This window comes from Arvicola amphibius, chromosome 6 (genome assembly GCF_903992535.2).
Source record: "Arvicola amphibius chromosome 6, mArvAmp1.2, whole genome shotgun sequence".
NCBI lineage: Eukaryota > Metazoa > Chordata > Mammalia > Rodentia > Cricetidae > Arvicola > Arvicola amphibius.
The window spans coordinates 71,807,397-71,834,324 of NC_052052.2; the positions used below are offsets into that span (position 1 = coordinate 71,807,397).

Genomic DNA, 26,928 nt, shown 5'->3' on the forward strand with positions numbered 1-26,928 from the left:
AGTGAAGGCTGTGAGGACCCATAATGGTGAAAAATAACCTCTGATGCCTGATGCTTAGTGAAGAGAAACGTTCTGTATACTTTCTTTTGTTTTTGTAGCATTGGAAGTTAATAGTCCTAAGCACTACCCACTACCATGATATTATTCCAGTTCTCAGTAAATAAAAGACACAATGGCCAAGAGATGATTCAAATTAGTTTTACTAATGGATAAGTCAATGCAGCTGCAGTCTGAGGCTAAGGGATGTTTCTTTCTTCTTCTCTGAAGTGATGACAGCTGAGTCCTTTTGGCTGGCTCACAAATTTATCCACCCAGTCAGAGATAGAGGTTGGAATATGGAGAACCGATATTGGATGAATCCACCATGTGCAGGTCCTGAGTCTGTTTATGGCATAGAGACTGGAATTCCAAAAGCAGGTCCAAGACAGACAGGAAAAGAGAGAGAAGTAGGAGGATAAGTAAGCAGGGACATCCAGTACATTAACTCCCTCAAATAGAGAACGTCAGCCCAAAGATGCTCAAGTCCCATCAACCACATCATTTTTGAATTCACTCCATAGGTAAAAGCATCTCACTAGTACTTGCTCTTTAGGGAGTACTGTGAGAGAGTCTTCCTCTATTTGACTTAGGTGAAAATATAGGGTAAAATGAAAAGTAAATGTGACCTTTGGTCAGAAACTCAATGTACTACACAGTATGCTATATTCTTGGAGTCCTTCTTCTCAATAGACACTTATTTAACCTGCATGGAAGAAAATATGTCCCATTCACACAATTTCCCCACATATACTCCTATATTTGAAACTCTAGACAGAACATACACATTTTATTACAAATGTCCCACTTTTGTAGATTTTTTAGGTTTTATTCAAAAACCTAATTTGAGAGCTGATTATCAAAAACTATTTCTTCTTCATTTTGGAACAGAAGAAGAATATTTCCCTGCCCTCATGAGGCCACACCACTAAGTAATGCTCAAGGTAATTTAAAGAAAAAAAGGCATGCATTGTTTCTAAGCCCTGGGATAGGTATGAATTTCTAAATGTCAGTTGGTGTCAATACCTTCACTGACACTGAAAAGAGCACCCATACGAACTGCCAGGACTGTAAGTTCCTAAGACAGGCAGACATTGAGCATTAAGCTTTGAGTTCTTTTCTGTCCTGGATTTTGGACTCTGTCCTAAGGATAGCTGAGTAAGAAAACTCAGCATATTCAGGAAACAACAATTAAGGTGTTGGTGCTGCATCACATATTCATAATTACTTTTTCAGTTGTGTGAAGAGTGGTGTTGAACTCCTGACAAAATTTATCTGAAGATTTGTTTTGGTGATGGAGTACACACTAGAGTGGCTGCAGAAGTACAATAATAAAATTCTTTCAAGCTTATAACAGATAAAGGAGTTTCATTGGCAAGCATAACAGAGTTAAGCAAGTCTGATGCAACTTCTCTGGAACAGGAACTCCCTTTTCTATACTGTGATCAAAGTTCGTAAATTCTAGCACTTTGAAAACATCTTTCCTCTTTTTCCTGCTTATTTTCTATGTCTCTGTTTTCTTTATTTTTAATACAATATATGTTGATCATATTTTTTCTCTTATTCCAGCTTCTCCCAAATCTTCCTCATCTCTCTACCCACCAAGTTCATTCATTCATTCATTCATTCCTTCTCGCTCTCTCTCTCTCACACACACACACACACATACACACACACAACACACACAACACACACACATAAAATAACAACAAGCAAGTAAGCAAGACAAAGAAAAACCAAAACCAACCAACCAAACAAAAATCCAAAAAACAAAAACCATGAGTCCACTTTGTGTTGATGAACTACTATTCCTAGGCATGTGGCCTTTTGCAGTATGGTTCATTTATCTAGTGACACTCCACTGTGGAAAACTGATTTTCCCTTTCCCACCAGATATCAGGTGCAAATAGCTTCTGGTTGGGGGTGAAATCTTTGTGTCCACTTCTTAGTGTTAAGATCTTGTTTGGTTTGAATCTGTGCAGGTCTTGTGCATACCTGGTTGGTGGTCTCCATGAGTCTAAGTATATTGATCCTGTTACATTTTGAACATGCTGTTTTCTTGGAGTCACATATCTTATGGTCTAGGTACCTTGTCCTCTGCATATATCCTTGAGCCATGAAGGGAGGGCCTTAATAATGACATCCCATTTAACTAAGTCTATGCTCCAATTACTCTCTGCACACTGCTCAGTTGTGGATATATGTGTAGCACAAATTCTAATTCATCTTAATAATAGAAACTGGGAGTCAGCTATCAGGGGATGAAAGCTGAAGGACAAGAGAAGCAAAGTGGCCTGACACTAGAGTTCTTACCTCGACCAATGCTCATACCAAAGGGGCAACCCTGTCCACAAACTACCTCCTCAGATTGTGTCCTCAGACTGACTGTGTCCTCAGACTGACAGTCTCAAACTGCTGCCTCACACTGACTGCTTCAGACAGCTGCATCAGAATTTGCTGAGCTTCTGTCTCCTCCTGCCCAGTCATCTCTCTCTCTCATCTCCATTTTCCTAGTCCTGGGATTAAAAACATGTGATGCCAAGTGCTAGTATCTCCTTTGCATGAGCTTCTGTTTTTAGAATGTATCAATTTTGTGCAGCCAAGGTGGCTAACAGTGATCCGTCTTCCTCTGTTTTCTGAGTCCAGGGATTAAAGCTGTGTGCCACCACTGTCCGGCCTCTAGTGGTTTTGCTCTGCACTTTGATCTTCAGGCAAGCATTATTTGTTAAAACACAGACAAAATATCACTACATTTCCCCTTTTATATCTGAAATAAAAAAGAAAGCTATAACTAATACAAGAAAAACAATATACAATAACTATATACTATATATACAGGCAACAAGTATATCAATTTTGTGCATTTGACAAATTCAGAGAAAATACTCCATTAACTATTCTTTCTTGGTAAGTCCAAAGTCCTGTACCTAGTTTACTTTCTATCACAATTTGCCTACCACCCAAGACTATCTTTTCATGTCTCTCAACCTTATACATCTTACACCTCTTTAATGAGTTTCTTCTCTGAATCCGGTAAATACGGAAAACTATAACTATCTAGTCTCCAACTCCCTTGGAGACCCAAGAGAAAAATAATGTTAACTGAGTAAGCAGGAGCTGAAAGCAAATGACTTTCAAAAAATGCGAGAAAGGACAGAGACAGCTGGCTGACTGCGTGGATAGTCATCCCAGTTTCCTCTGCAATCTTCAGCCTAAAGGTTTAGAATATTTAGCAGACTTTTCTGTGAAGCAAGATTTTTGAAGGACTGCCATGACTTATCTTGACAAGTTTGGAAGTCACTCTTTTTTGGGTCCTGCTTCTCCAATTAGGAGAGCATACTGTCAGGAGTCAAGGAAGGGGCATTTTATTGTGCAGTGGCTTACCAAAGAAAGTAAATTCCATGTCAAGTTTCTTCAATGCCCATCATCTTCTCCGAAGTAAATTGGTGCTACCAAGGAACACATCTCATTAGCTCTGTGCTCTGTTCTTATGGCAAGTTTTATTTGTTAAAACACAAATAAAATATCACTATATCTCTGAGTTAATTACCATGTATTACAAGAAGAAACGTCTCTGATGAAGACTGATCAATGTGTTGACCTAAGGGTTTATTACTACACCATTAGGAGTCATTTCATTGTTATGTTCGTTTAGCAGAATACTAGTAGTAGGTTTTCTCTTAGGGCCTGTGGCTTATCTAATTTCAGGATGTTGGCCATGATCAGTGTCAAGTATGGGTTCTGTTTCCTGGAGTGGGTCTTAAACCCAATAAGAAAGTGGATGGTTTCTTCCATAGCATTTGTGCCACTGTCCCACCATTATTCTTTGCAGGAAGACCACTGGTGTAGGTTATGGCTTTATAGCTGGGCAATATTGATGATTAACTTTCTCTTCTAGTTGTGCAGAGTATCTTCTTGCACTATGAATGCTAGTCAGTAAGGGTGAAGCTTCTAGTTGGATACCAGCTCAATTTCTTCATGTTCAATGACATAAGCAAGTGGTTGTGGAAGGTAATAACTAGCTTTGGCAATAGCTTGGAATGTTTTGGGATCCTGTTGTCCAATGACTCTAAAAAATATAACCACTTCCCAACACTGGGGCTTTCACTTTCTTGCATAATATGTTTAGTTAGGGGTATATTCTCCCTAATTATATGGTGATTCCATTCAAATTCATTTTATGTATGTATTTTTTAAGGAGACTTCTACAGTGTAGGTCTCTATATGGCTTCTATATAGATCAAAAGATCTCTTTAGTATTAGTTATTCCCCTTTTCCATATTCTCTCCTTTATCCTGACATCCCATTCTCCTTCCCATTTAGTCTTTGTTTTCCAGTTTCTCCTTTATCTCTTTATAACACTATATTCTATTTTCCTTTCCTTGGGAGATCTTCTTATCCCCAGCTGGTCTCTAACTAGTTACCTAACCTCTGTGGTTATTTGGACTAAACACAAATATCTAAAGATGCAGCACATGTCTTTTTGGGTTCTGATTACCTCATGGACGATATTTTCTATCTCCATCTATTTACCTGAAATTTTTATAATTTATTTTGGCTTACCGCTGAAAAATATTATGCTGTTTTATTGTACTATGCTTTCATTATCCATTCATCAGATGAATATAGAGGTTGTCTCACTTTTCTGGCTATTATGAATAGACCAGTAATATAAATTTGGATAAGTAAGTATCTCTGAAGTATGAGGTAGCATCCTTTAGGTATATGCCCAAGAGTAGTAAAGCTGGATCTTGTGGTAGATCAAATTTTATTTTTTTTTGAAAGAACTTTCACACTGATGTTCATAGTAACTGTACCAGTTTCAACTCTTACCAGAAATGAATGTGTTCCCTTTACCCACACTCTTGTCAGCACATGCTGTCAACTGTTTATTGATGTGGTCCATTCTAACTGGGGTATGACGAAACCTCAAAGTATTAATTTGGATTATTCTGCTGGCTAAGAATGTTGAATATTTATTTAATTGCTTCTCAGCTATTTGTCATTCATCTTTTGAGAACTTTCTGTTTAACTTTATACCTCATTTTTAATTAAGATATCTCCCTTCCTTCATTCTTTCCTTCCTTCCTTCCTTCCTTCCTTCCTTCCTTCCTTCCTTCCTTCCTTCCTTCCTTTCTTCCTTCCTTATTTCCTTCCTTTCTTTCTGGGATGGGGTTTCGCTGTGTAGCCTTGGCTGTCCTGTAACTCTTTGTGTAGACCAAGCAGGCCTCAAACTCATAGAGTTTCACTTGTCTCTGTCTCCTGAGTACTGAGATTAAAGGCGTGTGCCACCATTGCCTGGCTATGCTTATTTTCTTAATGTTCAAGTTTTTTAATATTATAGATATTAATCTTCTATCAGATGCATAATTGGTAAACACTTTTCAACACTTAGTATATGCTGGCATTTTGCACATTCAATGGTATGCTTTGCTGCACAGAAGTTTTTTGTTGTTATTGTCACTGTTGATTTAACATCATGTGGTCCCATTTATTAACTGTTGGTCTGAGTTCCTATGTTATCATTGTTCTGCTCATAAAGTTCTTTCTTGTGCCAGTGAGTTCAATCCTTTTCCTTACTTTATCTTCTATCAGATTCAGGGAAGCTGGTCTTTTATTTAGGTACTTTATCCACCAGGAGATGAGTTTTGTGTAAGAAAATAGACATGAACCTGTTTTAATTCTTCTACCTGCAGCCATCCATGTTGATCAGCGTCATGTGTTGAAGATGCTCTCATTTTTCCAGTATTTATTTTTGGCTTCCTTGTCAAAAATCAGTTGTCCATTGTGTATGGAATTATGTTTGTGTCTTTGATTTGATTCCATTGTTCAATGTGTCTGTTTGCATGCCGATACTCTGTAATACAATTTGAAATCTGTGATGGTAATAGCTCTAGGAGTTCTTTTATTTTTCTGGATTTTTTTTTTAGCATTCCTGAGCTTTCTTTCTTTTTTTGGGGGGGGGGGCTTCAATATGAAGTTGAAGATTGATCTTTTAGTTTCTGTGCAGAATTTTGTTGGTTGTTTTATTTTTAGAAACTGTTTCCCTGATGTCTTTCTCAGTATGTCAGTTATTTGTATATAGAAACTCTACTGATTTATATGTTAATTTTGTATCCCACCACTTTTCTGAAAGTGTTGATCATCTATAGGGATTTTCTGGTGAAATCTTTAGGGCTGAATATATATTATATTCAGCAAAAAAGTGTACTTTGACACTTTTCCTTCCTATTTGTTTGCCCTTGATTTCCTTCAGTTGTTTCAGTGCTCTAGATAAGACTTCATGTACTATATTAATAGGTATGGAGACAGTGGACTTGTCTTCTTTCTGATTTTAGTGGAAACGCTTTGAATTTCTCTCTGTGTAAGATGATATTGGCTGGAAAATTGCTGTAAATTACCTTTACTATGCAGTGTATTTCCCTTGTATGCCTAATCTCCCAAGACTTCTATCATGAAGGGATTTTGGGTTTTATCAAAGGGTTTATTTTTCATCTAGAGAGATTATTATGTGCTTTACTGTCATTCAGTCTATTTAAATGATGGATTATACATTTATTGATTTACATATGTTGATTTACATACATGCATTTCTGAACAAATCCAACTTGATATGGTTGTATAAACTTTTTTATGTGTTCTGTAATTTAGTTTGCAAGTATTTTATAAAGCAAATTTGTATCTATGTTGCGGTGGTTTGAATAAAAATGTTCCCCATAGACTCATATATTTAAATGATTGATTCCTAATTGATGGAACTGTTTTGGGAAATTTCTTGTTCTATTGTTGTAAAGAGATATGACAATCGTGGCAGCTGTTATAAACAACAGCATTTAGTTGGGAGCTAGCTTATAGTTCCAGAGGTTTGTTCATTATCATCATTGTGGGGAGCATGATTGCATGTAGGCAGACATGGTGCTGGAGAAGTAGCTGAGAGTTCTACATTCTGATCCGTAGGCAGAGAGAGAGAGAGAGAGAGAGAGAGAGAGAGAGAGAGAGAGAGAGAGAGAGAGAGAGAGAGAGAGAGAGAGAAGAGAGAACAAGAACTGATCTTGTTCATGGGTTTTGGAAACATCAAAGCCCATCCCAATGACACACTTCTAATAAGGCCACACCTACTACAAGGCTACACCTTCTAATTCTTTTAATCTTTTCAAACAGTTGCACCCCCTTATGACTAAATATTCAAATATATGAGTCATTTTTGTTCAAAATACCATAGAAAATCTTTTAAGATTTAGTTTTGTTTGAGGAGGTATTTGAGGTTGACCTTTAAGGTTTCAAATTTAGTGTCAGGTCCAGTTTCTCTGTCTCTGTCTCTGTCTCTGTCTCTGTCTCTCTCTCTCTCTCTGTCTCTCTCTGTCTCTCTCTCTCTCTGTGTGTGTGTGTGTATGTTTCAACTCATAGATAAAACATAAGCTCTCATCTACTGCTCTAATACCATGCTTTCCTGTCTACTGACATACTCCCCACCATGATAATGGTCAAGAACTCACCCTTTGAAATAGTTATCAAGCCACCAATTAAATGCTTTCTTTTATGGGTTGCATTGGTCATAGTGTCTCTTCAGAGAAATAGAAAAGTAACTAAGACATACATTCATAAAAATATTATTCTATAATTTTCCTTTTCTGTTGGAACTTTGTATTTAAGTATCAGAGATTAGAATGGCTCCATAAAAAGAGCTAGGAAATATTCCTTCAGTTCTTATTTTGTAGAATTATTTGAAAACCACTGCCATTAGATCTTTGAATGTCTAGTATAGATTCTATACTGACTGCATCTGGTCTTGAGCTTTTCTAGTTGGGAGATTTTTAATCATCGCTTCTATTTTCCTAGGGGATTCCTGTTTATTTAAATCACTCATTTCACCTTGATCTAACTTTTGTAGGTGAAATATACCCCCAAATTTAAAATGTCTTTGACTTTTGAATTTCACTGGTATATGTTGCAATGTCTCTCTTTTCATCCCTAATTTTATTAATTTGGATCTTTTCTCTCCATCTTTTGATTGATTGGGTGAAAGGTTTAATCTTGCTGATTTCTTTTTTCCAATGAAGCACCTCTTTGTTTCATTGGGGATTTTTTATTGTTTGCTCATTTGTTCTATTTTTATTGGTTTCAGTCCTGAATTTGATTATTTCTTCCCATCTATTTTTTTTGGGTTTTATTTCTTTTTGTTCTTATAGAGATTTTAGGTATGTGCTTGAATTACTAATATGAAATCTATCTATTATTATACTGTAGGGACATAGTGCTAAAATTTGTCTCTTAAAATTGTCTTCTTTGTGTCCCATATGTTTGGATTAATATGGTTTCATTTCCACTTAATTCTATAACATTTTTGATTTCCTTTTAGGCTTCTATTGAGACATATTTTTAATTCAGTAGTGAGTTGTTCATTTGTTATAAGTTTGTATACATTCTACTTTTTTGTTGTTTTTGATAGCTAGCATTTATCCATTGTATCAGATAGGATGCAGGGTGTTATTTCAATTTTCTCATATTTGTTTAAAGTTGATTTGTATCCTTATATGTGCTCAATTTTGGAGAATGTTATATGAGCATCTGAGAAGCATGTATTTTCTTTAGATTTTGAGTGGAATGTTCTATAGATGTATGCTACACCCATTTGCTTTATAATGTTATTTAACTCTTACATTTCTCTATTTATTTATATTTTTCTGGACAAACAGTTGGTCACAGTGGGGCACTGAAGTCACCCACTATCACTGTGTGATTTTTTTATCTGCAGTAGTGCTTCTTTATAAAAATAGGTGCCTTTGTGTTTGATGCAGAAATGTTTAGAATTGCAATATCTTCTTGGTGAATTTTTTTCTTAAATTTAGTAACCTTCCCTATCTCTTTTTTTAATGAAAAAATAATCTCATGTTTATTTTGTATTCCAAATACCCCCATCTCTAACATTTGCACAGATACCACAGAAAATAATATTAATCTCCAACAATTGTAAGACTGGCTTAAAAGTATGATGGTTGGTTCATCCATGATTTCTCAGGCTTATTTCCACAGGATGGGAGGCCTGTCTGCTTCCTTTGGTTTCAAGGGAAGAAAGCACCACAGGACAGGTCTCCCAATATTGTCCTGTGTACAACCTGCAGCTGATCCTTACTCGAGGGGTGGTGAGATGGACTAGGTTACTGAGGATATCTGGGTGTCCAGGAACCAGGGACTAGGAGGTTGGCTACTCCCATCCTGGCTCAGGCTCTTGTTTAACTTTTGTGTTTTTTTGGGGGGGGAGTAGAATTTATGTTTTCTTTTTCCCCCTATCTATTTTGATTAGTTATAGTTTAAAGTCTATTTTGTCAGATATTCCAAAAGCTTTACCTGCTTGTTTCCTAGTTCCAAATGCTTGGAATATCCTTTTTCCATCCTTTATACCTAAGGTGATGTCTGTCCTTGATGGTGAGGTGTGTTTCTTGCATGCAATAGAAAGATGGATACTGTCATCTAACCACATCTTAATTTGTATCTTTTAATTGGGTACTTGAGACCATTCACACTGAGAGTTATTAATAAACAATTTTTATTAATTTGTATTATTTTGGTGTTATGGTATGGACTATGTCCCTCTTTTTTAATGTTATGGGATTATTTATTACTTGAGTCATCTTGGATGCAGTCAGCCTTATGAATGAAGTTTTTCTTCTTTCATTCTTTAGAGCTATGTCAGTAGATTGCTTAAATATGCTTTCACCAGAGAATGTTTTTCTTTGTCAGTTCTATTTTATAGTGTTTCTGGGGTTAGTAGTCTGGACTGTGATCTGCTGTCTCTTGGAGTGTGCATAACATACATCTTGCCCTTCTGATGTTCAGGGTATCCACTAAAAAAATCAGATGTTATTCTAATGACCTTTCCTTTATATGTTACATGGTTTTTTCCTCTTGCAGTGTTCAATACCCATTGATCTGATCATTTAGTGTTTTGAATAATATGTATGATAGGGAATTTACTTTCTCTTCTTGTCTATTAGGTATTGTTTATGCTTCTTATACTTTGATCACTTTCTTTAGATTGGAAAATTTTCTTTTATTATTCTGTTTAAAGTATTATTTCTGGCATTTACTTGGGTTTCTTCTCCTTTCTCCATATCTATTATTTATAATTTTATTCTTTTCATAGTGTCATAGATTTTCTGGATGTCTTATACTTGGATTTTTAAAAGAATTAAAATTTTCACCAGGTGGTGGTGATGTGCATCTTTAATCCCAGTGCTCAGGAGGCAGAGGCATTCTTATCTCTGTGAGTTTGAAGCCTCCTGGTCTACAGAGAGAGCTGTAGGACACCCAGATCTACACAGAAAAATCATGTCTAGAAAAAAAAACCAAACCAAAAAAATCAACATTTTCTTTTCTTCTACCCCATTTTTTTTTTTAATTCTTAAAATGTTGTCTTCCAAATTTTTTACTCTGTTGGTTAGGACTAACCCCCTGAGTTTTTCCTCCAGCTTTATTTCAGTTTGTGCTTTCTTCAGTGATTTTTTTCCTTCTATTCCCATTTCTGAAAAAGTTTTAATTTTTTTCAGTTATTTGTGTTCCATGGTCTTCATTATGTAAAATTGCTATTTTGAAGTCTCTCTCTTGTATTTTAGTTAAATTCCTTTCTCCAGGACATATTATAAATAAGGTTTCTGGCTTCTGGAGGATGCATATTGTCTTGATTGTTCATATTTTTGTTTTTTTTTTTCTGGGATTCAAGCATCTGGAGTTATGACATTTGAAATGATTTTGGTGTCTTATTTTTGTTGTGTGGATGTTCTTTTTTCTTTTTTTTTTTTTGGTTGCTGTTGCCCAATCTAGATCCTAGCACATTGCACATTGTGGCGGTATGATGTTCTTGATTCTTACCCTAGTGTGGTGGTTGTGGGGTTCTTGTTAGAGAGTCATTCTGAGTTTCCATGGGGAGTTCACAAAGGAATTAGTTGATTTGGACGTCATGGCTGAAGAGTGCAGCAGGAAACACTAAGGCTAATTTGGACCTGGGTTTGCACCAAGTCCTAAAGGGACCAAAGTAGACTGGGAGGAGGGGCTGAGGTAGGAAGGAAGTGGCAAACTTAAAAGGACAGAGGGATCTGAATGGAGGACAGAAAAGAGAAAAAATGTAATAGGAAAGAGAAAAAGTGTGGTCTTTAATCTGTTTGAGTTTAATGATTTTTCAGACATTTATGGTGGTTCTGTGTCTCTGGTATAAACAAATTCTGTGTGTCAGCAGGCAGTCACAAAGGAATGAAGATGGGTTAGAAGAAATGGCTGAAAGGGTCAGTGGAAAAGACTTAAGTGGGCCCTAGATCATGGTTCTGCACAAAACGACAGTCCCAAGCATATACCTCTGTTTAATATTATTACTTTGATCAATTGTTTCTTTTGAACTGGAGTGCATTTTTTGTGCTTATTTTTCTAGTTGAGCCTTAGTAACTTCAGTAGAATATTAGAAAATTTCCTTCATCACCTAGCACACATCCTCCTATAGTTTCTATCCATTATTTTACATAAAATAAAACTGATTGAAAAAATATTTTACCCCAGAGTATTTTATTAGAGATTCCTGCCACCATATTAACAGACAAACAATCTGGATGTTGACATAGAAATGCTAATTCCAGTATACAAAGATACAGCTCAATAACAATATTATGGCCCCCATATCTTTTGTTACTTTAATGAAATTAACTCATGGTAAATTCTTTCCAGAATTATGTTCATAAATATTAGACAAACTACAAAATATTCTGTAAATACATAACACACATTATGCTTCAAGCTCAGAAATATATGATCCTTTACCTACATCAATCTCATTATAGAGCTCATATTAGCACTAAAAACAACTGTATGTATATTTACTTGCTCTCTCTCTCTTTTTCTGTGTATGTACACAAACCCTCAAATGTACATAAGTACTTTCATGAAATAATCAAGTACTTAAGACTCTACATATCTTGATATCACAGTAAATGAGAAAGAAAGGAACAAAAGTACTACACAAATTCCTCACCTGGGGCAAAATTAGCACAAGTAAGTACGTATGAAAGGCATGTGGGTTATATCTATACAAACACATAAATACATATCTTTTATAAATACACATATACCAATGATACAGAATATTCAAATTCTCATGTACTTACTTTGAACTCTCAATCTCATTATTCTATATACTGAATATTTTTTGAAGAATGTCTTCTTCATTTATCTAAAAAACTGATTTAATCATTCTACAATAAATGGGTATTTCTTAAAGGCTTTAATTCTGTACCAAATGAATGGCATTATAGGATTTCAGTTTTAGGCCTTATCATTATTGTTTTAGTTTGGAAGTTCCTATTCTGTCTTTCCTTAAAAGAATTTCTACTCCACAATGAACTGTTCCTCAAGAGAAGGGTGATGCAATCTGTAAATGCTAAACTGTCTGCAGCTTGCTCCTTATTATAAATCTGCATGCATTTATTACATTTTATATCTGTCTTATTTTCTTTTTATATTTTATAATATAAACATGCTATCTCCATAATTTAAAAATATTATTTAACTTAAACATTTTTAAAAGAAGAAAGTCAGGTGAGTTATCTTGGTCAGCACTTCAAAGACAATATGAAGCACAATTAAACAGGTGAGTAATTTTTTTTATCAACTGCACTGGAGTTTTCCCATTCTAGAGAGTATGATTTCAAAGTCATATAAAAGAAAAGGAGAAAAATTAAAATTCAGTCAAAATGCTGATCGGTAGCAAACTTTCAAAAATGTCTTAATGTCCAAGTCATAGAAAATATACTTCTATATCTGTATAAATCATGGATGCAATAGCAAGTATATATTATAATGCATTCAACTCAAAGTCCCAAGGCTGACTTTCAAAGTTTACTTTCGAAATAATCATCTAATAAAACACTCAGAGCTGCACGAAGTAAGCATGACTGTAGGGTAGTATGTAGAGATTGTGTGTTCAATCTCTTCATAACCAAAGCAATGCGATATTTTCAGCATAGGTAAAAATTACATTGTAATCTCTATACTTTGATTCCTACTCCTTACACGGTGTTGGTAAGTGACCAGCAATGGAAAGCACCAGACATTTTCTATCTTGGGTCAACTGATATGAAGGAATTTATCGTTTCTTTTGTCTGCTATTCTCTTCCATTGTCTACTTTATCCAAACAGAATTGGTGTGTCATCTATTGGTTCACGTCATTGTTTTAATGGAAGCCTCAATAAGAGTTTAGAACGCAAAGAAATCCATAAAGAAAATCTCTCTCTCTCTCTCTCTCTCTCTCTCTCTCTCTCTCTCTCTCTCTCTCTCCCCTTCTCTCTGTCTCTTACACACACACGCATACAACACACCCACAACACACATACACACACACACACACACACACACACACACACACACACACACACACACACACACACCTTGAAATTTCATCCAGAGAATCACAATGAAAGCATGAGGGATCTCAAAAATTCACCTTAAAATTTCTCCACTTTTATTAACTAAACATGATTTTATGAACCCAGAAAGTGAGTGTGCAGCTCTTTACATTGAGTGCCATATATCACCATCACTTCTATAAAAGAAACCATAAGCTTAGCACCTCTGGCCTAGCCGTCTCACTAGAACTCTTCTTGCTACTTTCTATTTGCCAAACTCCTGCCTGCTTTCACATAGATTAGTAAACAATAAACAATTAACTAGTGGATCTTTTACAATTTTACTATTGCAAGTAGCATCAATTTCTTTTAAAAACACTCTGCTTTCTCAGCTCAAATATATGGGCAAAATGCAAATGAAATTAAAAGATTATCTTGTCCAAAACTTTGAAAACTGGACCCCACAATGTCAACTCAATGTTCTCCTTGCTCACACCTTCTAGTTCAATCATCTGTTTTGAGTACTTACTATAGTTTTTTTACTATCTTTTTACAAAGTCATATGCAGGTAATAAATTATGGGATTAGTTAGCCAAAAAATATCTTTAAAAAAATCAGGTGCCAAAACACTAAAAAATTTCATGTGCATTAGTTTTACAATATGTATACTTAAATAACTTCAGAAAGCTTTTTTTTTTTGCTAAAAATTTACCAAAATAGTTAGAACACATAAAAATATTTTTTTAAAAAAACTGAAAAAAAAACCCCAGCATCAACTTATTTGTATAAGCATCAGTAAGAGGACATTATTTTCACCAAAAGTTATATTAAAAAGGTTGTATTTTTACTAAAATTCTGATTCTGAACATTATAGCTCACAATAAAGAAACAGGAATACTTAACTCCAATGTACTATATATTATGGTATGATAAGGAGATTTTTCTTTTTTTGGTTACTTGAAGATTGTCTTTCTGAAGGATAACTAAAAGAGTTATATTTGATTTAAATTTACTTACGCTTAATTTCAAGGTTTGAGCATTTAGTTTAGAGAAAAGGCTAATCAAAACCTACTGAAAATGATACCACTAGTATTGAAGATAGCCCTTAGTCTCATCAGATATGAACCTATGAACAACCGAGCATACAGAGGAAGACGTTGACCTTCTCAGCCACCCACTCTTTCAGGGGACAGTAATATTCATAGTGAAACTGCTCAAACTCTGGTGTCTGACGGATTTCGCATAAGAAGGAGAGATCAATACCTGACTCCAAAAGGAGGAGGAGCAGGGGAAATACAAACAGCAGCAGCCCCAGGCCCACAACAAGGAGCCTGGAGAAACTCTTGACCAGGGGGTTGACCCAGATATGGCCGGTCAGGATGGAATAGCTCCATGACAAAGCTTGACGAGCTTCCTTTAGCTCCTCCTCTTCAGCCATCAAAAAGGCATTTTCATCTGCTTCCAGTTCCTCAAATGAATCTATGTCTTCTCTTTCTAACTCCAGCCTAGATGGACAGTCAAAGAGCATGTTGATTTCATCATCATCCACTGGGGTAGGGAGCAGGCTGGCACTGGGATTGTATGCTAGTTCAGAGATGGTCAAGGGGTCTTCCACTTTATCTTCCTCTTCTCTCAGAGGATCTGCACACCGAGCTCCCTTCACTGGTGAGCTGACAGTCAGTGGCTCAGAAACATCTTCTTTTGGCAACGGAAGACCTAGTAAAAAATCATTTTATAAAGTTTAAATTTCAGATTTGCTAGGTTACAAAAATCTGTAGGTAGAAACATGGAGAGTTCAAGGAATATGTTAAACGACGCAGTGGCATATTGATATTAGACAAAATCACATTTAGTAAATTCTCAGCTCAACATGATAACCTAAAATAAACAACACTAATCAACATTTTGAAGTAATACAACAGTTAAGTATATTATGTGGTCTGAAAACCTTAAACTAAAGTCAAGTCTAAGAAAAATAAGAAAACGATGTAGGAGTATGTGAAAATTACAAATGATGTCTTCCAGAGTTTGATACTATAATATAATACAGTATTATATGAATTTACCTTACAGGAATAATTGATTATTTTGAAGTATTGATTTATATTCTTTATTCCAAGTACACTTTTGGTATTTCTGTTGTTATTATTATGCAAGGTGAATATGTAATTCACATGTCCAAAATATGAAAAGCACTGATATCCAGAAAATTTAAAGTAAATCAATGTTAAAGATTTCCATTTATTTTTACAGATTTCAGACATTGAGATTAGCAACACCCAAGCATTAAAGGATTCTCAAATGTCCCAAAATCAGAAGGAAAAAAAAACCTATGAAATCTGATTTGTTTTAGGTCCTTAAACATTTGGAGTAAAATCATCAATCTGTAATTGCAATCATGTGGTATCTACAAACTTACACTTTCTTTTTTATTCGGAAGAACAACTTTCCACATCATTTTTAAAGTTAAAATAATAAATACACAGAGCAAAGAAATAGTATTGAAAGCTGCAAGATAAGATTGTTGTATATAAGGAGAGGCCCATCAGAATACCTGTACATTCTTAATAGAAACTAACACCCAGAAGGTTGTGGAGAACTCTCTGTATTGAGTTATCCCATGGACATATTTGTGGGTGGGACTGCCTTAATTAAGTTAACTTATCTAGGAAGACCTAGCCCACTGTGGGTGGTACCATTCACCAGGCAAGGGATCTTGGATTGTATGAGTGAACAGACATGAAGTTGAGCAAAAATAAGCAAGTAGGAGGTATGTATATATTTCATTTACTTCTCTTGACTGTGGATATGATGTAATTTTCTGGTTCAGGCTTCTGACACTGTGACTTTCCCACAATGAAAGACTACAACCTGGAACTGTAAGATGTGATAAACCCTGTCTCCCCTAAATTTTCCTTTTCAGAATGATGTATCATAACAGAAATGACAATAGAAAAATCTACAGCTGAGAAACATTTTAACTGGTTAATAAATATGCCCAAGATTTATGTGTCTTTCACCTATATTTATTTTATTTTGTTGGCATATTTCTTTTTTTATTTCTTTCTTTCTTTTTCTTTGGTTTTTTTGAGACAGGGTTTCTTTGTAGCTTTGGAGCCTGTCCTGGAACTAGCTCTTGTAGACCAGGCTGGTCTCGAACTCACAAAGATCCGCTTGCCTCTGCCTCCCAAGTTCTGGGATTAAAGGCATGCGCTATCACCACCCAGCTGGCATATTTCTAAAATACTGATTGCAGAAGAAAAATTTTCCCTCACAACATGGATGCATGAATTTTTCTAATTTATCTGGTAAATTACTGACAAACAATAATTTTGTAATTAAAATATTATTTTTTTCTTTGCTGATGACACAAGAAATTGCATTCAAAACCACCATTTGAAATTTTGCATTGTTACACTTCATTACAAGAATAAAAATGGTCAGTATTTCAAGAAAGAAATGCAGCAAATCCTATGGATTATTTATGGATGTAGTATGCCTTAATCCTGAAATTGCAGGTTTTCGTCTGGCTTTTATTTAAGAAAGAAACTTGACACTGTTTTGGCTTTTTTTCCTTATAAATTTATCTAGCCAATTTCTATCTCTTGTTTTCATACATGCCAGAAGGGAGGTCTGCTTTCTCATCATCTCTCATCCCCTCAATGGGTATCTGTGCCAGTAAACTCTGTGAAGATGTGGGAGGTGCCTGGACATCTGATGGGCAGGCCAGCTGAACTTACTCAGTCACCTTTCTCTGTGCCTTCATGTAGCAAAGCCTGGTGAGGATAATATGGTACCACTCCACTCCTGCTATACAGGCACACTGCCTTCTTTCTCTTAAGCTCTATGTATGATACACTTCTTTAGAACCCTAGTCCCCCATTGGTCTGTTATTTCATTTTGTGTAAATTTATAAGCCAAGTATCTAGAGACATGAGCCTGAGATGGCTTTGGCAGTCACTGATTTTCTGGGACCCAAACCTTCCCTTCCATAAGCTACAGCCAACCAGAAGTTAAAAAGCCCCAGTCACTCTCGAGGATACCCAATTTTCCCCATATCATTGATGTGTTAGGCCAGGAACTTCAGTTTCTGTATTTAGAGGGTGAGTGCAGAAGCCAATGCCCTATGTGCTCTCTGCTTTAAGTTCACCATTACCCTAGACACATGTGTACGCATGCATGCACATACAGACACTTCCTGCCCTCCCAGCTCATTTTCACACTTACATACAGTTCTGTTTCTCTTTACACTTTCCTTTATTTAAGCCTCATTCTTATCTTTCCCTTTCCACCTTTTATGAGTCTAGGATGAACACCCTTCCTGCACCACTAACAATGGAGTTATTCCTAAAAAAGAAAAGCATCAAAAAACAGCTGACAAAGGGAGCTAGCACTTTGAGATGGCTGGACTATGTGACTCCATGGCAACATAGCATCTGGAGCCATTGCGTATATCCACCTGGAGCCAAACAATAAATTGATGTGTGTTGGACAACCCACCACCAGAAATGGGAAGGAGGCTTCTGAAGCTGTATTGAAACTACCTTACTATTTTGGACAGGGGCAATGCGCTAGATGCTAGCCTGGCACTCTGGTTCCGCAGGGTCCTAGTGTCTGCTCTTTGTTGAACATCTGCAGGCTGGTTTTATTATCTGGCTGGGACACTGTTATTTCCACTCTCAGAATTTCTCCACAGTTTTGTTTACTTTTGCCACAAGGTGCTCTCTTTCCTCTTTGCTTTTGTTTTCACTTTCCAGTGGCTGTGACATGGACAGGGTCAGGGAAAAGAGCATCTGGGTACCATCTCTTTCTGAGTTCATTCAGACATTCCCCCACTATGTTCTGTATTTTCTAGATTATGGCCACTTAAATTCAAGTTACCTGTGGTAAACTAAAGTCTGTCTCTTTTAAATTAAGGGACTTTCCTTATGTGAGAAATTCATTCTTAGCACTATAATGTTTGCTTCTTATCTAGCCTGAGGAAAATAAAATGGACTCGCTGATTAAAATATTGAAAACATTCAGAGAGTCCGGTTTGGTCCCCTGTTCCATCAGTCCCATTCCAACTGGACTTGGTGGTCTCCTGTTAGATCTGTCCCACCATCTCAATGGGTAAATTCACCCCTCATGGTCCTGACTTCCTTGCTCATGATCTCCCTCCTTTTGCTCCTCATCAGGACCTTGGGAGCTCAGTCCGGTGCTCCTATGTGGGGCTCTGTGGTGGAGGAGGACTGAGAAACCAAGGACAATGGTGATGAGCTTGAACTCTACAGCATGGACGGGCTCACTGTGAGCCTTGTCAGTTTGGTTGCTCACCTTCCTGGACTTAGGGGGAGTTGGGAGGACCTTGGACTTAACATAGTGAAGGGAACCCTGATGGCTCTTTGGCTTGGAGAGGGAGGGAGTGGGGGTATGGGTGGAAGGAAGGGGAGGGAAGGGGGAGGAGGAGGGGAGGAGATGGAAATTTTTAATAAAAAATGAGAAAAAAATATTAAAAACAAAAAAGATCCAGAGGAAATGTCTGAAGAGAATATTAGAGGTGCAACAGAGAAGATTCCCCACACCTTATATAAGCATTAGAGACTGGCGTCTTTCCTAGCCATTCTAAGTTCAATGTTTACTCAAGACATTTAATTTATGGTGTTTTGATGGAGGAGTGTCTATGTGTTACTTTTATTATTAATAAAGAACTGCCTTGGCCCTTTAAGAGAACAGAAAATTAGGTAGGCGGAGTAGACAGAACAGAATGCTGGGTAGCAGGAGTGGGGAGACGCTTTAGCAATTCGCGATAGTGAGTCTCCATGCTGCTCCTCTCCGAGATGGACGCAGGTTAAGATCTCTCCTGGTAAGCCACAACTCGTGGTGCTACCCAGATTACTAAATATGGGTTAAAGGAAGATGTGAGAATTAACTAATAAGAGGCTGAAACTATGGGCCAGGCAGTGTTTTAAAAGAATACAGTTTCCGTGTAATTATTTCGGGTGTAAAGCTAGCCGGCGACTGGGCGGCGGGAACGCAGCCCGCCGCTTCACACTACAGTTTGGCGCTCCAACGTGGTGACTAAATCCACTTAAAAACCTTGCCCACATTCCCAAATATTGTTTATAAATGTTCTTTTACATTTAAAGGGGGATATGATATAGATATAAATAATTTACATTGGTATGGATTTTAAGGTCAATTTGTTATATGTATATGTATTTCTGATTTTGATTAAGCTATTGTGATTGTAGTTCATTTTAAAAAATGTAATGTATAATTAAAAAATATAGGTTGTTAATGGATAATCATCGATTAATAGTCAAGCTTGTAGTCATGTTAGTCATTTTCTAGATGTGCATAGATATATTTCAGATAGGCATTCTTCATATCTTTCAAAGACTGCAGAATATGACATTTAATGTTTTAATAACTTAGGGTTTTTCATGACAATGAGACACGTCTGCTCCTGGCAGCACCAATCTACTTCGAGAGGAAGATGGGCATCGAAGAGGCTACTTATGGAGTTTGTTAGCCATTTGGGCAAGAAAATGCTCTTGCCTGGACTGTTGCATAAACTGGACACAAGGAACCCACAGAAAGAGGACTGCTAAACTTGCCTAAAGGTGAGATGGTCTTTCGGGGTTCCTGATTCATTAAAGAGTCTGCGAGACGTTCTACAGGACACAGCAAAAAGTGACTAAATTGTCTTTAAAATTTCCTGCTTCATGGAAATGTCTGCTGGACACTATGGGCCTGAAGCCCAAAGATGGATGCCCCAACGGTACAGAGAAACTTTGGGTGACTGTCCAGGCAGCGAGTTGTCTCTGTCATTTCTATAGTTTAAAAGTTGCATATGACTTGTTTACTTAGGTAATATTATATCCTTCTGGAGTCTTTGATGGAGTTAAAAAATAAATAGATAGTTATAGCTTTCCTTAGTTATGATAAAAGATAAAATAGATTTAAATATTGTAACTGTAATATTTGCTTGATAACTGTTTTGTTATATGTAATTTTGCTATGTTAAAGTTGAAGCCTTTCTTTTTTGTTTAAACAGAAAAAGGGGAAATGATGGAGGAGTGTCTATGTGTTACTTTCATTATTAATAAAGAACTGCCTTGGCCCTTTAAGAGAACAGAAAATTAGGTAGGCGGAGTAGACAGAACAGAATGCTGGGTAGCAGGAGTGGGGAGACGCTTCAGCAATTCGCGATAGTGAGTCTCCATGCTGCTCCTCTCCGAGATGGACGCAGGTTAAGATCTCTCCTGGTAAGCCACAACTCGTGGTGCTACCCAGATTACTAAATATGGGTTAAAGGAAGATGTGAGAATTAACTAATAAGAGGCTGAAACTATGGGCCAGGCAGTGTTTTAAAAGAATACAGTTTCCGTGTAATTATTTCGGGTGTAAAGCTAGCCGGCGACTGGGCGGCGGGAACGCAGCCCGCCGCTTCACACTACAGTGTTTCCAGGATGAGAGTCAGTCATAGTAATGGTGGTGAGACTGGTTAGATGTTGGTTAGAATGATGTGGTTGAGTCTGATGCGCCGCATTTTCTCACAATAGTACTTGAAAGAAGAGGTCTTATCAGTGACAGCAGCTGGTGTGCTGGGCCTCTCCTCATGCTTGCTTAAGAGGCAAGGAGAGAAAAATAATGGAAACTCGGCAGATGATGCTTCAGAAAAGAAGGCAGCAACAGAGATAAGAACCGTGTCCAATACATCTGCTCTTGTCTTACAGATAGGGAGCTGTTTATCTTTAACAAAGATTGCTGAAGACTGAATCCTTACGTACTGGTAGCTCTTCAATTCACATATCTTACAAAAGAAATGCCTGCTACTGTTTTGTACTTGAGCCTGGCCTGGATATAAGTCAGACAATAGAGAAAAATGGCCTTCAGATGGAAGTATTACTTTTAATATCATTTTATAATTATATATGTTTTGCAAGGCAAAAAAAAGCAAATGGTTTGAGGTTCTTTATTTATTCTTTGCTCAACTCAAACATACACCTGGAGTCATATGCGGATCCAGCACTTCAGTGGGTCCTCATACCGGAGGATTCCCAAGCTGTTAATGGCCTCTTATAGGTTCAGTCACTCTTATGACAAGAAAAAGTTCATTTTCCCTCCTTACCTGCATCCAGATCAACTAGTGGTTCTCAACCTTCCTAATGCTGTGATCCTTTAATACAGTTCCTTATGCTGTGGTGACTCCCAACCATAAAATTATTTGTTGTTACTTCATAACTGCAATTTTGATACTATTATGAATGGTAATGTAAATATCTGATATTCAGGATATCTGATGTGACCCCTCAGAGCGGTTGTGACCCACACATTGAGAACTGCTGCAATAAATCCTTACTAGTTTTGAGTTGGCAATACTCCATGGTATCCTTTTATGCTCTGCTTTTTTTGACCCAATTTAAGAATCTATAATAAATAAAACTTACTTATGAATTTATCCTTTCATTGTCCCTCATTTTCATTGGGTGGCTTTGGTGACCAGTGATTTTCCAGGACCCTAGTCCTGCTAGCTTTCTTGAGGTTAGCCAACTTCTATCTCTCTAAATTATACTCCACTTTTTCTCTACCATCTTTTCCCCACTTCCCCATTGTCTGCAGATCCTTTATTAGGAATACAAGACTCCCTTCCCTTTCTATGCCACCCAGAAATCATACAGTCTGATTACAAGCCCATATTATGTACTATTCATTAACCACAGAGCAAAGAACAGTCCCCATGTGAGATCCATTATGAGGAACACACATTTGCCTAGACTATCCTATAAGGACCTTAACTTGCTCAAAATCTTTTTGAGCCATAGTCTTAATTTTTTTAACTATGACATCATTTAAAAGTGGTTGAGTTGCTCATATCTTACTTTATTTTATAGACTATAAAAATGAATATTGGAAAAGTGATGTTCTTATCTATGGCTTTAAGCATCTTGGCAAAGAACAAGACAGACCATTGCTTTTGTCCCATGTAGAAAGAGGGCAACAATTTGAATCTCCATTGTATTTCCAGTGGAAAATACTGTACTTCATAAAATGAGCTAAATTTGGAGCATCAGTCAATGACAGGACTGAGGTATGCTCTTGTCACCACTGAAATGTTTACATGGAAGAACATTGCACTTCACAATGAGCTGTGCTGAGAATTAGTTAATACAGAATGTATAGAATGCAGTATTAGATTCTTGTGATGCTAATATAATATATGGAAAATAAAATTCCCATGAATTTTGTTGGAAGTAAAGCATTTACCCTTCCCTACATACAATATAAGAAATAACATAAAATTTTAGTGATTTGTTTGTAGTGATGTAAAATTCTGGCTCGCACATAAGTGGTCAGAGAATACTAGGATTCCAAAAACAAGAACAGCTCCAAAGAATAGCATACACAGGGAATAAAAAACAATCTTTAAAGATACTATACAATTTTGCCTGCAGATCTTGCTTGGGTTTTTGTTGTGCCCACTGAGCTGCTCTAGGCATCTCTTTCTTGGAGGAGTTGCCAAACCAAACAGAAGTAATTCCTTCTAGTAATCAGCTGGTGTGACAACTGGCTTTGGAGTTTTGCTTAGTTCATCCAATACTACATTTATAAGTAAAAGCAGAAGTTATCTCAGCTTTTCAGCAGTCTTACAGTTCAGCAGCAGCAGGCTGTTACTGGCTTAAATGGGAAAGTTGATGACGAACAAAGAATTAATTAGCAATGCTACAATGATGTTTTTATGAATTATTTCTAATTTAGAATAGTAAACCATCTTCTGCATTAGGCTAAATGTGTTTCTTATTCATTTTTCAAAATATGTTCTAATTTATGGTGATTAATCAAAGTCTATTTGTGATGATCACAACTACATTAATGCACACAGGGAAGGAAGCTAATAGCACTGATTACATTCAGGAAGTTCACCGTTGGGAAGATGATGTTTTTGCATTTTTTAATTTTTTCTATATTATGTTTTATAAGATGATGTATTTTTATATGAGATAGTAAAATAGCAAGCATAAAACCCTGTGGCAGGAAGGAATATAATTAAAATTGGTATTGATGGGTCTACCACCCCTAGATGAAGAGTAATTATAAGGAAGAAGAAGGTGGCTCTACAGGATTCATAAGACATTCCTACTATTTATGAACCACAGAATAAGCTTGAAGCTGAGCAGTGGTAGAGACAGGTGGATATCTGTGAGTTTGAGGCCAGCCTGGTCTATAGATATAGTTCCATTACAACCAAGGCAATATAAAGAAGCCCTGTCTTAAAACAAAAACAAAAACAAAAACAGAAACAGAAACAAAAAAATTTTGACTAATGCTTTGGAACTAATATATTCCAACATACTGAAAAAGTGAAAGAACTGGCTTACCACATAGGAATAGACATGTAGGGAAAAAGACCATGAACCTATGCAAGTGATAGAGGTAAAAGTATTTGAATCATGGCCATGAAACCTCAGAATGGAATCAGAAGGAGTATGTTCACAGTAGGCATCCAAAGACAATGAATGAACAATGAGAAGACCCTATTAGGCTATAGCAGAACAGTGTTTTATCAAAGACTTTACCAGCAGTAATGTCACAAAGAAAATATCAAGTCTCATATAAGGTAAAAAGTATCGAACCATTCTTTTTTTTTTTTAGGTGTATGAGATGCTTCTATTACCATTCCCAGATCATATATAGATTAAAATCTTTTTTTCATGTTCACCACTCTGTTAACATAACTTAAAATAGTTTAATAGCCTCTATGTGCATGCTGGAGATAATGTCCTGGCCTAAAAGAACTTATGTTTATGATTCTTTTCTTCCAACCTTTTCTTCTTTTCTTCTTTTAAGAAGTTATTTTTCTCTCATACAATACATCCAGAATGTTCCTTCCCTCCCCAACTCCTCCCAATCTCCCCTGACCTCCCTTCTTTTCCAGATCCACTCCTCTTGTCCTCTCCACCCCCCGAAAATGACAGTTGCATTCTGAGATGTGTTTTTGAGTAAAACTGTGCATTTCTGGAAATGCAAAAAATAGATAGAAATACTCTATCTCTCTCTAATACACACACACACACACACACACACACACACACACACACACACACACACACACCCTTTCCATTTGGGAGTATGATGTGGGATTCCCCTCTCTGTATGCTGTAAATACCATTGGTGAATAAAAAAATTGCCTTGGCCTGTTGATAGGGCAGAGTATAGCTAGGCAGGAAAAACTAAACTGAATGCTGGGAGAAAAAAGGTGGAGTCAGTGTCAAGCTATGTAGCCCCACTGGAGACAGATGCTGGAACTTCACCCGGTAAATCACAGCTTTGTGGTGATACATAGATTAATAGAGATTGGTTAAATTAAGATATGAGTTAGCTAAAAATATGCTTAAGCTATTAGCCAAAGAGTATTACAAGTAATGTGGTTTCTGTGTGATCATTTTGGGGCTGAGCAGCTGGGAACAAACAAGCAGCCTTATACAACAGGGGTACCTATGTCTTAAGCCAAAATTATTACTGCCAAAAGAAATAAAATTTTTCTATTAAGAAAAAAGAAAACATTAACTTTGTTTAAGGAATTAGACTGCCATGTTTTTACTGTTGTTAAAATGTTAAGATTAGCAAAGAAAGAGGTAGGCTAACGGCAGATCTTCACTTCTATAACAAACCATCTGCTGCAGATTCCCCTCTTTCTCTGCTCCCATCTCCAGCAGATCACATAGATCTTGTTTTACAACCTCCCTCCCCCAACTTATACCCTTATACCAGTATGCATCTCCAGCAGACATTTCCGGGGACCCACAGGTCACTCAGGCCAGGGAAGCAGGTAGGCTAACAGAAGAAATGAATGGAGAAAAATACATTGTACATTTACACAATGGGATATTAAACAGCCGTTAAAAATGATATCATAAAAACTAAGCAGCAATCTGAGGAGTACTAGTGAAACTTAATAGAGTAGCAGTTCTTAAAATATACACATATAGAAAGGTAATCTAAATGAAATTGACAAATAATGCAGGAGACAGAGTTCCGACTGGACATCTCTTATAAAAATGAAGTTTTAGCACTGAGTGGGTTACATCTAGTTGAGTTGTAGATCAAAAGGTCCCATGGAAACTTTAAGCAACTCAGGCTATTCCCAAAACTCTCCATAAACTGATGACAAGGCTCAATTACCAAAGACAACACCTACCTAACTCATTGAACATGGAGAAATTGAGCTGATGCTTACTTAAAAGCAGAGGGATAGTATTACAAAATAACTCCTGTTGGAGTCCCATTTCCTATGAAATGAGAAACAGGATTTGGTTATGCTCACAAACAGAACCTTAACTTTTTATAAGTCTGCCCCTGATAATAAATATTTGACTCAAAGAAAAAGATTGATTCTACTGGGAAGGAATTAATAAAATGATACTATATAGTTTATCTGATTTCTTCTGTACTGTAGCTGTCCATTTACTTCTCCTATGAAATTTGTGTAATACCAAGATAATAGAACATATTATTGTTATCAATGAGTTATAATAGTTTAGATATTGATGTCCTGGAATTAAATCTAGCCATTAAATTGATGCCTATAGAATCAAACTGGCCAGAAGAAAGATAGTCTTCAAACATCACACAAAGGGCCACATAAAGTAGAAAGGATTATAATAAAGGGGTTCAAATATATCTAGTTAAGGAATGATGATACTGGTAGAAGATATTTTTTTTGGTTAAGATGCTTCCATACCTATATCTACTACAGTTACTTCATTAGGCCTGATTGCCTTCTTAATTATTTTAATTTAAAATATAATACTCTTATTATGTGTCATATAAATAGTATGTTAGATATAGAAAACAAAAGAGAAAAAAGAGATCAGGATCATGATGAGTAACAACTTTGACAAGATCCAAGAGTATTTTTCTTGAAAGCTCCAACAACTATTCATCTCTTCTGAAGCCTGTTGTACAGCCTACTACTTAACTCCATGTATATCAGATCCTAGGCATGAACCTTCCTAGTTACTAGGGACACTATAATATAATATATAATAAATAATATTTGCCCTCCAGTATACACAAAATGTGATGCATGTCCAGCATGGTAAACTGTGAATAAGAATCCTTAGGAAAAAGCATTGCCTGCTAAAACTAGCTGAGTGATTAGAACTTCAGTAATGTGGAGAGATTGAAATGTATTAATCTTAAAATCAATATATCTTAGGACATGATTAGGGCCCTTAACAGCCTTTAATTACTGCCCTTTGTACATGATCTAACATCTTTTGTGATCATTATCTACTTCCTTTGCAATGTATAAGCAAACTTCTAGTTTCTGCTAGTCAAAGTGCTATCAGAGAAAATCTAAATCATTTTTCTGTTACCTGACTCCCAAAAGCACCCAGCAATGTATTTGAAAGTGTGCTATTTATTTCTTTGTTCTACAGTAACAGAAATATAAGAAGTTCATGAAATTGTTACCTTATTTAAATATGGTGTATGTGAAGACCTACATTCATGTTCAGG

At 36.4% G+C, this 26,928-nt stretch overlaps 1 protein-coding gene across 2 annotated transcripts in view; it reads right to left on the minus strand.

Moving 5' to 3' along the window:
- Positions 1-3,420: 3,420 nt before the first annotated feature.
- Frmd3 (FERM domain containing 3) overlaps positions 3,421-26,928 on the minus strand; it is a 191,323-nt gene continuing 167,815 nt past the window's right edge. The window contains exons 14-15 of one of the 2 annotated variants that reach the window (XM_038335041.1): positions 14,686-15,138; positions 3,421-3,485 (exon numbers count right to left, since the gene is read on the minus strand). In XM_038335041.1, the coding sequence (XP_038190969.1) occupies positions 3,451-3,485; positions 14,686-15,138 (488 nt within the window). In that variant the 3' untranslated portion in view covers positions 3,421-3,450. Of the gene's footprint in view, positions 3,486-11,570; positions 15,139-26,928 lie in introns of those variants that run through there. The other variant, XM_038335040.1, reaches the window with a different exon arrangement.